Source organism: Schistocerca americana, chromosome 3 (genome assembly GCF_021461395.2).
Source record: "Schistocerca americana isolate TAMUIC-IGC-003095 chromosome 3, iqSchAmer2.1, whole genome shotgun sequence".
Lineage (NCBI taxonomy): Eukaryota > Metazoa > Arthropoda > Insecta > Orthoptera > Acrididae > Schistocerca > Schistocerca americana.
This window is the reverse complement of record NC_060121.1, coordinates 608,727,727-608,742,470: the sequence shown is the minus strand read 5'-3', so window position 1 is coordinate 608,742,470 and position 14,744 is coordinate 608,727,727. Positions and strand designations below refer to the sequence as shown.

Here is a 14,744-nt window from a genome sequence, read left to right as displayed (position 1 = left end):
AAAAATATAAAAAATGTTCATGCTAAAATACTCTTGAAACCGAGTACATTCTGTCTCAGTATCTGTTGTGTACCACAGCCAAGAGCAAACTGATCATAACGCTGCGTGATCTTAATTAAAGTCGGAGGCAGGAGGGCACTGGTGCAGTGATACGTTTGCCGATTACCCACAAGATTGTGTACATATTTTTTAAAAAATTTTAAAAAGTTAAGAAGTAATCTTAAAACCAACAAACTGTCTATTACATTTTTCCTACAAGTAATTGTATTCTAACAGAAGTAAGTGGAGTTAAAACACAAACCAATAGAGGGTGTTGCATTTAGAGAAAAAGTCCTAACTAGAGTTACATCACAAACCGATAGATGAGATAGCTTGAGACAAAACTCATCATTTACGTACACAGTAAATACGAAACTCATTATACATCTCTCATTTAAATTTACTTGCAAAAGCCTCTGACAGGCTGCAAATGCAAGAAGTGTAGTGATGAAATGAGTAAAATTACTTCATATTGTTCTTTAAGAGATCGATGTGAAAGCACAGTCCTTCATAGGATGTACATGGGTAAAATATCGTAGTGCAGATACAGAGTTATTGATTTACTTATAAACTGTATACGACCGTAGCCTCATTGTAAATATTGACTGCTATATGCAGCTTATGATGGACAACATTATGAACCTACTTTGAGTATATAAAATTCATTAGTTAACGATAAAAGTTACATTTATCCCAGTAGGTGTGCATTAATCACTGCGTATGTGTACATGGAATGAAGGGAAGAAAGATAAGAATAAATCGTTAAAATTGGGGACGAAGATGGGGGTGGTTGGGGGGTGGGGAGAGAGAACGGACCTGTCGTGGGCTGAGGCTGAGTACGAGGTACGGGAAAGGTTGAGATAAACGTGGGTAGCAATGACGAAACAGAATGAAGGAGAACGAAGGGAGTCCTTAGAGGCAAGGTGGCGGGAAAGAAGGGGAAATTACGTTGGTTTTCAAAAGATAACTTGGTAGCCATGAGGTTAGTGTAGTGTCAGTTACATTTGTCTTACAATTAAATGGATTGTGACCTTATGTGGATCTCCAGCCCATAGAAAGAGATGTCATTGCTTCTTGTTGTTGTTGTGGTCTTCAGTCCTGAGACTGCTACTCTATCCTGTGCAAGCTTCTTCATCTCCCAGTACCTACTGCAACCTACATACTTCTGAATCTGCTTAGTGTATTCATCTCATTGCTTATGAAAACAAAATTCAGATGGGAAATACACAGCATGTAACTGACTCCACACTTCAAACTTTTGATAAGAACGTGTGACACAATCAACTACCTAAAACTATGTGGTCATCACCTTACATCGATCATTTACCAGTAGATGTAATTGCAAAGTTCTTCAGAGATACATGCATAAACTTTGCTTTTATGAATACAAAATTGGTGACATTACTGTGAAATATATATATTCAGTCTAACTGTGGACAGTCACTACTATTTATCGTTCATCATGGACACTATCATGCACATATTTCAATTACATGAAATCATGAAATATCTATGCATTGTATTATGTATCTTAATTGGTTTGCACATATCACTGTATGTATTCAGGAATGCGGTATTGTACAGATGCATGTTAAGTGAAGAAAAGAGAAGGATAAAAACCAATATTTAAAAATATGTGGGTGTATGGGAGGGGGCAAGAGTGGCTCATAATAAGTGGATTTCGGAAGAGTGGGGAGAAATATAAGGATTTTCAATGTTAACAAAGTAACCTCGAGAATAGCGTACTGTCAGTACATTTGTTATAAAATTAATTGCATTGTGGCGCTCCAATAGAGGGTGTGGCTGAGAAAAGCGAAGTTTCAAGTGGGCACGACATCTTATACTACGTTTTTGCATACTATCAACAACTGGCAATTTTTGTTGGATGTATTTAATTGTATGATAAGTGAAACTAGCAATGCGCTAGCCTCGAGGCTACTTTGTTATCTTTTGAAAAACCCCGTAATTTAACCCTCCTTTCCCATCTCCTACCAGCTAGCCCTCCCCACCCGCTCCTTCATTTTTTCATCATTGGTACGCACGTTTATCTCAACCTCCCTCCTCAACCTCACTTCAACTCTATCCCCACTACGCCACTGTTCTCTCTCACCCCACCCTACACCTCTATTTGTCCTAGATATTTATTATTTGTCACAATGGTATTGCCACCGAGTGGCTCACTTGAAAAATTTTTTCGTTGTGTTGGACTGTGCAGCCTCTGGAGGGGTGACGGTGGTGAAATACGGAGGCTACGGCAACTACGGAGGCTACGGCAACTACGGGGGCGCGGGACGGCACTACCCCAAGAAGACGTACACGTACAGCCAGGGCAGCTCCAACAGCGCCAGCCATCAGGGAGCCGTGGGCTCGCGCTCGGGTGCCGCGTCCAGCGCCGGCGCCTCGGCGTCGGCCTCGGCAGGAGGCTCTGCAGGCGGCCACCCCGCCAACTACGACGCCATCTTCAACGTGAGTGCCACAATCTCTGCTAGTCTCCTCCTTCCAGCCGTGTAACGAGAAATAGGGGAAACACATTTACCTTGGAATATCACAGATGATTCAAACAGTCTCACCTCTTAAACTGATGGTTTCTGCTGTCAGGGACTTTTCGGGACAAGTTGTAACTCTGCCGGCTATTGCTACTCCTGTTAAGACAAAAGACAGGTATAACACTATTGGTTGTTCCCACAACAAGGACAAGATGCCAATAACGTTACTCTCGATACAGGATTTTAAGTTGGTCGTAATCGTGTACAGATGTCAAGGTATCGGACTTCGTTACGTTATCAGGTAGATTACTTATTGATAGTAAGCAATAGTTACACTACTGGCCATTAAAATTGCTACACCAAGAAGAAATGCAGATGATAAACGGGCATTCATTGGACACATATACACTCCTGGAAATTGAAATAAGAACACCGTGAATTCATTGTCCCAGGAAGGGGAAACTTTATTGACACATTCCTGGGGTCAGATACATCACATGATCACACTGACAGAACCACAGGCACATAGACACAGGCAACAGAGCATGCACAATGTCGGCACTAGTACAGTGTATATCCACCTTTCGCAGCAATGCAGGCTGCTATTCTCCCATGGAGACGATCGTAGAGATGCTGGATGTAGTCCTGTGGAACGGCTTGCCATGCCATTTCCACCTGGCGCCTCAGTTGGACCAGCGTTCGTGCTGGACGTGCAGACCGCGTGAGACGACGCTTCATCCAGTCCCAAACATGCTCAATGGGGGACAGATCCGGAGATCTTGCTGGCCAGGGTAGTTGACTTACACCTTCTAGAGCACGTTGGGTGGCACGGGATACATGCGGACGTGCACTGACCTGTTGGAACAGCAAGTTCCCTTCCCGGTCTAGGAATGGTAGAACGATGGGTTCGATGACGGTTTGGATGTACCGTGCACTATTCAGTGTCCCCTCGACGATCACCAGTGGTGTACGGCCAGTGTAGGAGATCGCTCCCCACACCATGATGCCGGGTGTTGGCCCTGTGTGCCTCGGTCGTATGCAGTCCTGATTGTGGCGCTCACCTGCACGGCGCCAAACACGCATACGACCATCATTGGCACCAAGGCAGAAGCGACTCTCATCGCTGAAGACGACACGTCTCCATTCGTCCCTCCATTCACGCCTGTCGCGACACCACTGGAGGCGGGCTGCACGATGTTGGGGCGTGAGCGGAAGACGGCCTAACGGTGTGCGGGACCGTAGCCCAGCTTCATGGAGACGGTTGCAAATGGTCCTCGCCGATACCCCAGGAGCAACAGTGTCCCTAATTTGCTGGGAAGTGGCGGTGCGGTCCCCTACGGCACTGCGTAGGATCCTACGGTCTTGGCGTGCATCCGTGCGTCGCTGCGGTCCGGTCCCAGGTCGACGGGCATGTGCACCTTCCGCCGACCACTGGCGACAACATCGATGTACTGTGGAGACCTCACGCCCCACGTGTTGAGCAATTCGGCGGTACGCCCACCCGGCCTCCCGCATGCCCACTATACGCCCTCGCTCAAAGTCCGTCAACTGCACATACGGTTCACGTCCACGCTGTCGCGGCATGCTACCAGTGTTAAAGACTGCGATGGAGCTCCGTATGCCACGGCAAACTGGCTGACACTGACGGCGGCGGTGCACAAATGCTGCGCAGCTAGCGCCATTCGACGGCCAACACCGCGGTTCCTGGTGTGTCCGCTGTGCCGTGCGTGTGATCATTGCTTGTACAGCCCTCTCACAGTGTCCGGAGCAAGTATGGTGGGTGTGACACACCGTTGTCAATGTGTTCTTTTTTCCATTTCCAGGAGTGTATTATACTAGAAATGGCAAGTGATTATATTTTCGCGCTATTTGGATGCACAGATCCTGAGAAATCAGTACCCAGAACGACCACAACTGGCCGTAATAACGGCCTTGATACGTCTGGGCACTGAGTCAATCAGAGCTTGGATGGCGTGTACAGGTACAGCTGCCCATGCAGCTTCAACACGATACCACAGTTCATCAAGAGTAATGACTGGCGTATTGTGACGAGCCAGTTGCTCGGCCACCATTGACCAGACGTTTTCAACTGCTGAGAGATCTGGAGAATGTGCTGACCAGGGCAGCAGTCGAACATTTTCTGTATCCAGAAACGCCCGTACAGGACCTGCAACATGCGGTCGTGTTTTATCCTGCTGAAATGTAGGGTTTCGCAGGGAACGAATGAAGGGTAGAGCCACGGGTCGTGACACATCTGAAATGTAACGTCCACTATTCAAAGTGCCGTCAATGCGAACAAGAGGTAACCAATGGCACCCCATACCATCACACCAGGTGATACGCCAGTATGGCGATGAAGAATACACTCTTCCAATGTTCGTTCACCGCGATGTTGCCAAACACGGATGCGACCATCATGATGCTGTAAACAGAATCTGGATTCATCCGAAAAAATGACGTTTTGCCATTCGTGCACCCAGGTTCGTCGTTGAGTACACCATAGCAGGCGCTCCGTCTGTGATGCAGCGTCAAGGGTAACCGCAGCAATGGTCTCCGATCTGATAGTCCATGCTGCTGCAAACGTTGTCGAACTGTTCGTCCAGATAGTTGTTGTCTTGCAAACGTCCCCATCTGTTGACTCAGGGATCGAGACGTGGCTGCACGATCCATCCATGCGAATAAGATGTCTGTCATCTCGACTGCTAGTGATACGAGTCAGTTGGGATCCAGCACGGCGTTCCGTATTACCCTCCTGAACCCACCGATTCGCGCTGGGTTAGCCGAGCGGTCTAGGGCGCTGCAGTCATGGACTGTGCGCCTGGTCCCGGCGGAGGTTCAAGTCGTCCCTCTGGCATGGGTGTGTGTGATTGTCCTTAGGATAATGTAGATTAAGTAGTGTGTAAGCGTAGCGACTGATGACCTTAGCAGTTAAGTCCCATAAGATTTCACACACATTCGAACATTTTTTTGAACCCACCGATTCCATATTCTGTTTAAGTCACTGAATCACGACCAACGCGAGCAGCAATGTCGCGATACGATAAACCGCAATCGTGATAGGCTACAATCCGACCTTTATCAAAGTCGGAAACGTGATGGTACGCATTTCTCCTCCTTACACGAGGCATCAAAATAACGTTTCACCAGGCAACGCCGGTCAGCTGCTGTTTGTGTATGAGAAATCGGTTGGAAACTTTCCTCATGTCAGCACGTTGTAGGTGTCGCCACCGGCGCCAACCTTGTGTGAATGCTCTGAAAAGCTAATCGTTTGCATATCACAGCATCATCTTCTTGTCGGTTAAATTTCGCGTCTGTAGCACGTTACCTTCGTGATGTAGCAATTTTAATGGCCAGTAGTGTAATTTATCTGGAATGGAGCCAGTGCTATTGTGGTTGTAAAGTGAAACTGATGTCTCCTAAATAAAAGAGGGTAATTAGGCAATGTGAGTCAAAGTAAATACACTGTTAATGAAGAAAACTGACTACTGTTGTAGCTTTACATGGGTCTTAAATCTGCTTTGTAAATTGAACTTCAAACTAACAGTATAATCTAGCAAGAATTGTGACAGGCAGCTAACCATGAGCAACACACATGAAAGTTTAAAATGTTTTAGCAACGAAGTATCTGTCACCAACGTGCACCGTCTGTACTAAAGCAAAAAAGACAGTGTTCATTACACACTAACAGTTTGTAAGGAGGGCGCAAGCTAATCCAGATGTGCGGTGACTTTAATACTTTACTATTGAAAGACAGTATAGTAGAAATAAATGTCGAACTCTAATGCTAACCAACATGGTTATTGTTTGTGTTCAGATGGAGCATTATGTAGAGCATAAGAGATATCTTAATCTGCTACATTTTCAATAAGTTGTAGCCAGTTGGATTTACATGAACTGAAATATCTCTAGAATGGTTGTTGCACTTCATAAACACGTTCGCTGTGAGAATTACTGAACTACCAAATCAGGGTGTCGGGGGAGGGGAAGTGATTCAGAGACTGCTCTACCTACTGACTGGGTTTAGGACAACCACTTAAAACAAACACAATAAGGATACACACATAAACACAATAATGTGAAGAAAAGCACTATTAAAACCTATTAATTAAATAATAACACAGAAAAAATTTAAACTGTAATGGCCTATAACTCCTGCTTATAATCACAACAGCTGCCTGTTACCTTTAGCACTACGCAAAGATTCTATTAATAATGAAAATCAAACAATCTAATTACGACTTTTTGTTACCACTAATTCTTTTGAAGTATATTAATTCAGAGCAAACCAACAAATCTCAAGACTTAACAGACAATATATATCCCCATCAGAAGGATAATTAATTCAATCTTGCGGTTATTCTTGCTTGATTTAGCAAATCTGGTGTTAAATGGATGAATGCTGACCGCCGACTGTGTATGTCACAAAGACTTCTTGCGGTACTTCGCGGCAAACCACCTTCTTACATTCCCGCTTACAGTTTTCCCTGGTGGAGGGACTTCCATTCAGGTTATACATCTATATAAACCTACGTGCCACATGCATGAACCAATTTTACACACAATACTTTGATATATTTTTATTACATAGATACAAAACATACAATTACAAATAAATTATTGTCAAATAACTTTACAGAAAATAAGAAGACTTATTTACACACATGTTGAAGCAAAGAACATAGTAACACAGATATTACATTACACGTAGGAAAACATAGAAGCTACATGTAGCAAACACAATTAAGTCTAACATAAGTGTTACAAAGTCACTGATTTATTCATTTATTTAGCATATGGCTAACACAGACATTTCATATAATTAAATTACGTAAACATATATACATATTTACACCCAAACTTAAGTTTGGCTTTACAACTGAATATTCAGTCCTTCAACCCAGCGCACTGCATCTGGAGTTGCTAGCAGGAAGTCCTCTTCAGCACCGTGATAGGCTCGAATCCTGCATTCTCTGACAATGTGGTGAACAGTCTGGTATGGAGCCCCACAGTCACAGGCTGGATTAGTCAGCTTCTTCCATTTAAAGACAGCATCCCTGCATCGACCATGGCTGGTACGGATTCTGTTGATGGCAGTCCAGGTCTTGCGTGTATAACTACCCACGTCGTGTTGTGCCGACTCCACTGTAGCTTGAATGGATTTTTAAGTTTGTTTTATATGCCCGACTTCTAATTTACCCACACAAGTCTCCAGGGTTGAGCAGTTATTGCCCGATGACGACACGCAATACAGTTTGTTAAAGAGGAGTTCGCCGATGTTAATTATGTTTTTAGATTTAATTTTATTACTCGTACAGAGACTAACCGTTCCTTTGTTTAACAGCGCGTCGTCAAAATAAGTATGAAATGCTAATGTCTTTGCAATACATAATGTCGACTATCGAGTTAAAGTTCGTACCTGTTTTGCCATTTTAGAGAAGAGAAACCTTAAGCGCTTCTGCTTCTATAATCTCAGTATCAAATGTTCACTAATTTCATTTACTTCCTATCTCAGTTCAGTATTTAACACAAATTATATATCAATGTCATTTCAGAGATATTAGTCGGTTCCACACGAACGGAATAACGCGTAATTGTCATTTAACATCACTTTTATTAATAATCCTTTTTCTTATGACGTAAATGTTAATGAATGATAACCATCTAGGAGGAAAGAGGGATTGATCCTAATCATGAGATAATAGCTTTTAATGAGCCCGCAATCGTTAATTAAATAAAAAGTCACGTTCAAGAATGATACGCGAACAAGTTTCGTTACGTCCGTTTTCACGTATCTGTCAAAACTAATCCTGTCGCCCACAATTCAAATTAACACTGACGTTAACCCCTTTTGTCGGAACATCGAATCGTAACTATTATGTGGAAGTTTATTTTAGTCCCCGAATTAATTCCTTTCAGGTACGCGCGCGACCGAACAGCAGAACGGAACACAAACGACTTGTTTTAACAACCGAACAACGCAACGACGTTACATTACGACAATGTCTGCCCAATGAACATCTCTTTGACTTTATTTTTTCTACTCTGCATAATTAAATTATTGCTAATTACAATTTATTCAGCGATTTAACGAAAACATCTAAGAAAAAATAAAATAAATTTATCCCAACGTAAAAGATCCGTTATACGTGGTAGGTCGAATCCACTTGGAAGTTTAGCACCTAAGAAGATGTTGTGCAGGGGCTCATCAGTCACTGCTTCCCTCCGAACTTTCCATTCTTCAAGGGGTTTGAAATCCTTAGAAACCATGTCAGCAGCATCGCACAGAGTTCGATGATGTGACTTCAGTTTCTTTCGATTTAAAAGTGGCAGGTCGCTATGCACAGGTAGATTAGAATTCCTTGAGATCCTGTGGAATTCCCTCATAAGGGCAGCACATCTGTGAAGATCAGCAGGCATTATACCAGTTGACAGTGGAAGCCAATAAAATGGAGTAGATCTGATTGCGCCAGATATTATGCTCATTGTCGTATTCACCTGGGTGTCAACAAGCCTTGTATGATGACTGTTCATCCAAACACATGCACAATACTCAGTACGTGAGTACACCAAACCCAGAGCTGAAGTTCGCAGGGTGGTTGCTGAAGATCACCGGCTAGTTCCGCATGGCTTATGGAGAATGTTGTTTCGAGTCCTCAACTTTTGGGCCAAGTTAAGAAGGTGTTGTTTGAAGCATAATATATGGTGCAGAATGACACCAAGATATTTTGGGCTCCAATTATGACGATGAATTTTGCCTCTGAAACTTACTTCCAATTTTACGTTCACCAACCGATTATTTAAATGGAAGCAACACGCTTCTGTTTTACTCACACTGGGTTGTGGCATTTAGCCGTGTGATATGTCTTATTCCTTAGTGACTCAATGCCTTTTCTAATTATTTGTTACCATACATATGACTTACATCATCTGTTTGTTATCACAGTATGATACAAGACGATAAGGGTTTGCATGGCAAACATCACGATGTAAGTGTCGGGTCCAGAACAATTTCTGCATAGTCTTCAACAATCCAGATCCACATTTTGCTCACGATCTAGTCTTTCAAGAAAACAACCAAACAGTTTCACAGAACTAAAGGATACTGTCAGTGTTTCAGCTCTCCACTAAATGAAAAGTTAATGTTAATGCCCTGTAACTCTTCTAATGTGAAAGACATTGTAATGAATGCTGAAGTCTTCATATGCACGTCAAACTGAGACATGTTCATTAAATAAGAAAACACTCCATGTGACTGTAGAGTAAAAAGTAACTAAGCATCTTCTAAGTCAATTCAATATGTTTAAATTTCTACCATGATTTATGTTGATAAGCAAACAAAATGTATTTTGCACTTCGCATATTCCAATTCATTGTCACACGACCACGACAAGTTTTTGACATTACTTGTAATTGTGAAGCCATTATTGGAGTCAGAAAAAGCAAATACTAAAGTGCTTTCTGCAGTGCATGGCAGTTGGTGTATTTTCATCTTCAGTTCAATGTATATTTATGGGAATTATGCCTGTCAACAGCGATGGCAATACTCCTCATGGCAAAATATAAATACATTCATAATCGAGTATGCAAATTCTAAAGCACCTGAACCTTACAAGACTGAATTTTAATTATTATTGTTGGAAAATATTGACAGGTAATGTTAGCAACAATTTAGATCAAAATGAAATTTTTACTTAAATAAGTTAATCATATACTAACCTTGCACAACGAAACACTGAACAAGGCCAATATCAACAGTAGTTTATCGTGGTAATATCATAAATATTTATGTTTTGTTAACAAAGTCAATAACTTTTATACAATTATCACACTTAACTGCACTCAGAAATTACAACAGTTCACAAAAACTATTTTTTCTCCGTAATTTTTGCGTATAGCTGTTTGATATTTGAGACTCTGGTCCAGTTGGAAATATTTGATTAGTAGACGGTCCTTCTACTTAACTGCAGTCATAAATCATCATTTTTGAGTCACGATGCAGGGGAAGAAATAGAGAGAGTAAAAGAGAAAGAGAGTTTTAAGTTTACATCGTAATGCATGAATCAGTATTACCTGAGCTACCACTGTTTGATCTGTTTTATTTCATTTTGTTTCATGTGCAACGCTGCATATTCATACTAAAGCATCACATTTCTCTCTTTCAGATACCTATTTCTGCACTGAATTCAGTAAATCGGCTCCTCAACAACCTGGGCTGAGAATGACGTCTTTATAATCAAAATACAACAACATATACATACACCAAATTATAGGTATCAAGTGACTACCTGTTTCCACATTTCAGGAATTCAATACCTGTGATACCTGAATTGGATTGTAAATCACCACCAATTTTCTATTTCTTCTATTTTGTAGAATATTTATTTACCTGTTTATTGTTTATTTTAGAATATGTACAATATACTAAATAAATACATTTCCAAAATTGTTCAGCTTTTAAATAATATGTTGGCAAATGGCATCCTTAATTTCCAGCAACTATTGTAATATTTCTCTACTATGAAAAGAATGTTTCTGAAAAAAAATCTTGAAGGATTGAGGGCAAGGAGCTATAGCAATAGTTGCCACTCAAAAAAATACTTGTTCTAAAAGCTAATTATTTTATTTACTGAATCCAGTACTCCACAAAAGAGTGAAATCTAACTATCGTAGGGCTTAACAACAAATAGAAGAATATAATCACCTGCAAAACCGCAATCTTAAGACAATTTATAACAACAACTTCAACGCACGCAATTTACAGTCATGTGGTGGAGTCTGTCAACGGGACTGGACACGCACTGCACCAGGAACACTTGGTAACTTCATACAGCAAACTGGTGACTCACGGTAGCTACAACATTCACAAGCCAATTCTCATTGAACGCACAAACGAATGAAAACAACAAATAATTAAAATATGAATACTGACAACTTGAGATTACACTCCGGACACGTAAATAACAGAAGTTTCAGTGCTCTGAAATAATACTTACGAGAATGTGTAATGGTAGGGTGGCAGGCGTGGTCTGGTTTATCGCTAGGGAGGACTTCCAAAGGTTCCTGCGAGGTACCTTGAGAACTTCCAGCATTCTGGAGTAGCTTGGGTTAGCAACTTCTGTTAATCAATGGAACGAAAAACGAGTCCACTTTTTATTCATTCGATGACTATTTTAGGACCGAGACCCATTTTCAAATCATCATAACAAAGAAATGGCATGTTAGAAGATGTCACAAATGTGCAGTGAACATTTACAGTGCATACAGATAGCTGTATGGAGTGTAAATGTGAGCTGCACATTTCTAACATCTTCGAAAGTGCCATTTTCGACTTTGTTATTATGATTTGAAAATGGGTCTCGGCCAGAATCTAGTCAGCGAATGAATAAAAAGCAAAAATTTTCAACTTGGACTGGTTTTTTGTTCTATTGAGGGATTACTTGATTGTATCTTTGCACCCCAGCAAAAAGATGATGACATGTTGCTGTTAAATGTAATTCAATCTCGATCTTGTCTTTTAGAACCTACTTTTTACTTTCACATTACAGTATGTGGAAAATTTAATTACGTCATAGTAAATCCTTTAAAAAATGTTAGCCTTGTAGATGTATTACGTGTATGACACGGTGCTATCCACCTAAAAATGCTAACCGATATTACCATAATATTAACTGCTACCGTCGAATCGATGTTGTCCTCGCAGTTCTTGGATCCTCATAATACCATGCCGACGCAGTGATAGTAATGTTTTCTTCGCCAAATCCAGAGATGTTCCATATAATCCAGTCACGTTAACTCATACTTCGTGGAAAACAATACACCACGAAACTCAGCATGTTACTGTTCAAAGACGACTTAGTGCAACTTCTAACAGTAACACCACTTGCAAAGTAGGTTAGAAATCAGATTAATAATGTTGCTCACGCAGCATACGTTCGCTTTATCGGGCAACAACAAAGTTATTGACTGTGGATGGTATCGTCAGAATGGAAATAATGAAGTCACTGTAAAAAGGTAATTAATTTTGGCACTTATCTTGAATGGATTCCCACGTAGGTTTCGTCGAAGTTGTTATGGCTCATCTTGTTGATTCTAGGGTGACTCCACTTTGACTGCTAGAAGGTCCAGATCTGTATTTTAGCTATATTTGAAGACCTAACAAATGTGTTTTTCAGGAAATTCTTAATGATCAAACAATCCCAGATTAGAACAATGGTATGGTAGAAATAATTTTTGACTTGGTGTTCACGATCCACATTTCTATTAAACTTCTTGTAAATTCACATATACTTCTTCTTAATTGTCTCATCATCAAGAAAACAGTTTTGTATCAATCTTCATATATTTAATTTCCACTTTAACCAAACACAAGACTTGACTTTTGTTTTACAAAGCGAAATAACAACTTAACTTCTGCAAAGTGAAACAAAGACTGCTCTGTGCGGATTGACGCCAAAACGGTTACAAGTAAGTCAAAGATTATGACAGTCTCACAGAAATGAAGACACACAAGAGCCATATCACTGTAATATATCGATACATCGGAGTACCTATACATTAATAAAACCAAATGTGAAAATTGTCAGAAAAATATATCTGTTACTTCGCAGAAAATTGTACGATATTACTGGTATCGAGAATTGGAGCTGGAGTGCTGTAATGGTCACGTAAATAAAGAACCATTACAAACTCTTCAAAATTTCAATAGTTCTGACACTAGCAGTTGCCTCTTCATTGAATGTGATCGTCCACAACACTATTTCTGCTCCAGCCATGTTTACAATTTCCCAAACAACCTTACCTTTAGAGGCATTGTCTCTGTAGCTGCTCCAATTCGTGTGTCACACCTCAACCTCGCGTCACAAAACACCGGAGTATATTGTTTCTGTTGAGTAATTATGATCCCATGCCGTTCTAGACGTGAGTTCTCTTTCGCCTTCGGTAAGGAAAGTGGGGATGCACACACCCTCAGAAAGCTGTCCTGGGGTTGGCGGATGTGCCCCTCGCATCAGCTGGGCGGCTTGGCAGGTAACGCCGACGACCAGCTGCGTGTGACGGCAGTACCAGTGTACTCTGCCGTACACTACGGGATGTACCTATTGCGGCTCTCAGCGGGAAACCCACCAGAAAGCCCCTGAGCAGGACACGCCCCTCAGCGTTCCGTTATGGGTCTGCACATGAATGCATCGGCGGAGCCAGCCCATCAGTCTAAAAGCACCTTCTTTCTCTCCGACGAACGTAAGTCGCTTGCAACATTCACATACATGGGGGTTAGCATCCTATTTCACCTTCACGTCTTCTTTTAAAGTTTACTGCTCTGTGCGTACTAGACAATACTTTGCAATTACTTGTCTGGTAGTCACTTGCCTACTAAAATGTATACTACATTATATTAAAATGACAAAAGCGAAATTGTGAACGACAAGCTCCTTAACCTATACATATGCAAATAATACCTTAGTGGCGCTAACTAACAAATGCTAATACATTTATTTAAAATTCACGTTAATCATTTCATCATTACACTTAAGAGATCTACATTACACTAAATCGAATAGTTGCTTTACAAAGCAGCGGTCTCCTTAATCACATACAATAAGTATGACAGAATAACTTAAGTGCACCACACTGGCATGCCTGTCCTCCGAAATCAAAACAGTTAAAAAAGGAATTCCATTTTTAATTACTTACAGCCACTCCGCCATAACAAGTGTGGCAAAGTGCGTGCCTTATTTATTTACTAGTAATCACCTACAAATGCAGTCTCATCAATATACGTATGACGAAATATGGCTCACGGTATAGTCAAAGGAGAAAGAAATATTTTGTCATCACTCTCTCTCTTGTTTTTCTTTACGTTGACATTGGATGTAAGATGGACGAGTGCTAACAACACAAACGAGGAGCTACCCACCACCAAATCGTTATTAATCTACTCATGTTATCGACAAAAATATTCTCTTAAAACTGAGTCAAGTTATCCTTGGTTAGCTCAATTCAAACATTATAAATTATTTTTAATTTTCGCCATAGTAACTTGCATGAATAAATCACTCAGCTCACAAATACATCGCACATTCACAAGATATCAAATCTTTACCATTAGTACCACGAAGGAAATTACAGAACATAATGAAATAGTCCAGAAGTGTAGACAATCTCTCTCGGCTGCCTCATGTGGATATACTCACTCATAATTCCACTTGAACGCTATACAACACA

At 41.0% G+C, this 14,744-nt stretch overlaps 1 protein-coding gene across 1 annotated transcript in view; it reads left to right on the top strand.

Moving 5' to 3' along the window:
- The window catches only part of LOC124605631 (loricrin-like), an 82,729-nt gene extending 71,760 nt beyond the window's left edge, over positions 1-10,969 (top strand). Inside the window, exons 5-6 of the mRNA XM_047137448.1 lie at positions 2,255-2,505; positions 10,688-10,969. Coding sequence (XP_046993404.1) covers positions 2,255-2,505; positions 10,688-10,741 — 305 coding nt within the window. The 3' untranslated portion in view covers positions 10,742-10,969. The remainder of the gene's footprint in view (positions 1-2,254; positions 2,506-10,687) is intronic.
- The last annotated feature ends 3,775 nt before the right edge of the window (positions 10,970-14,744 follow it).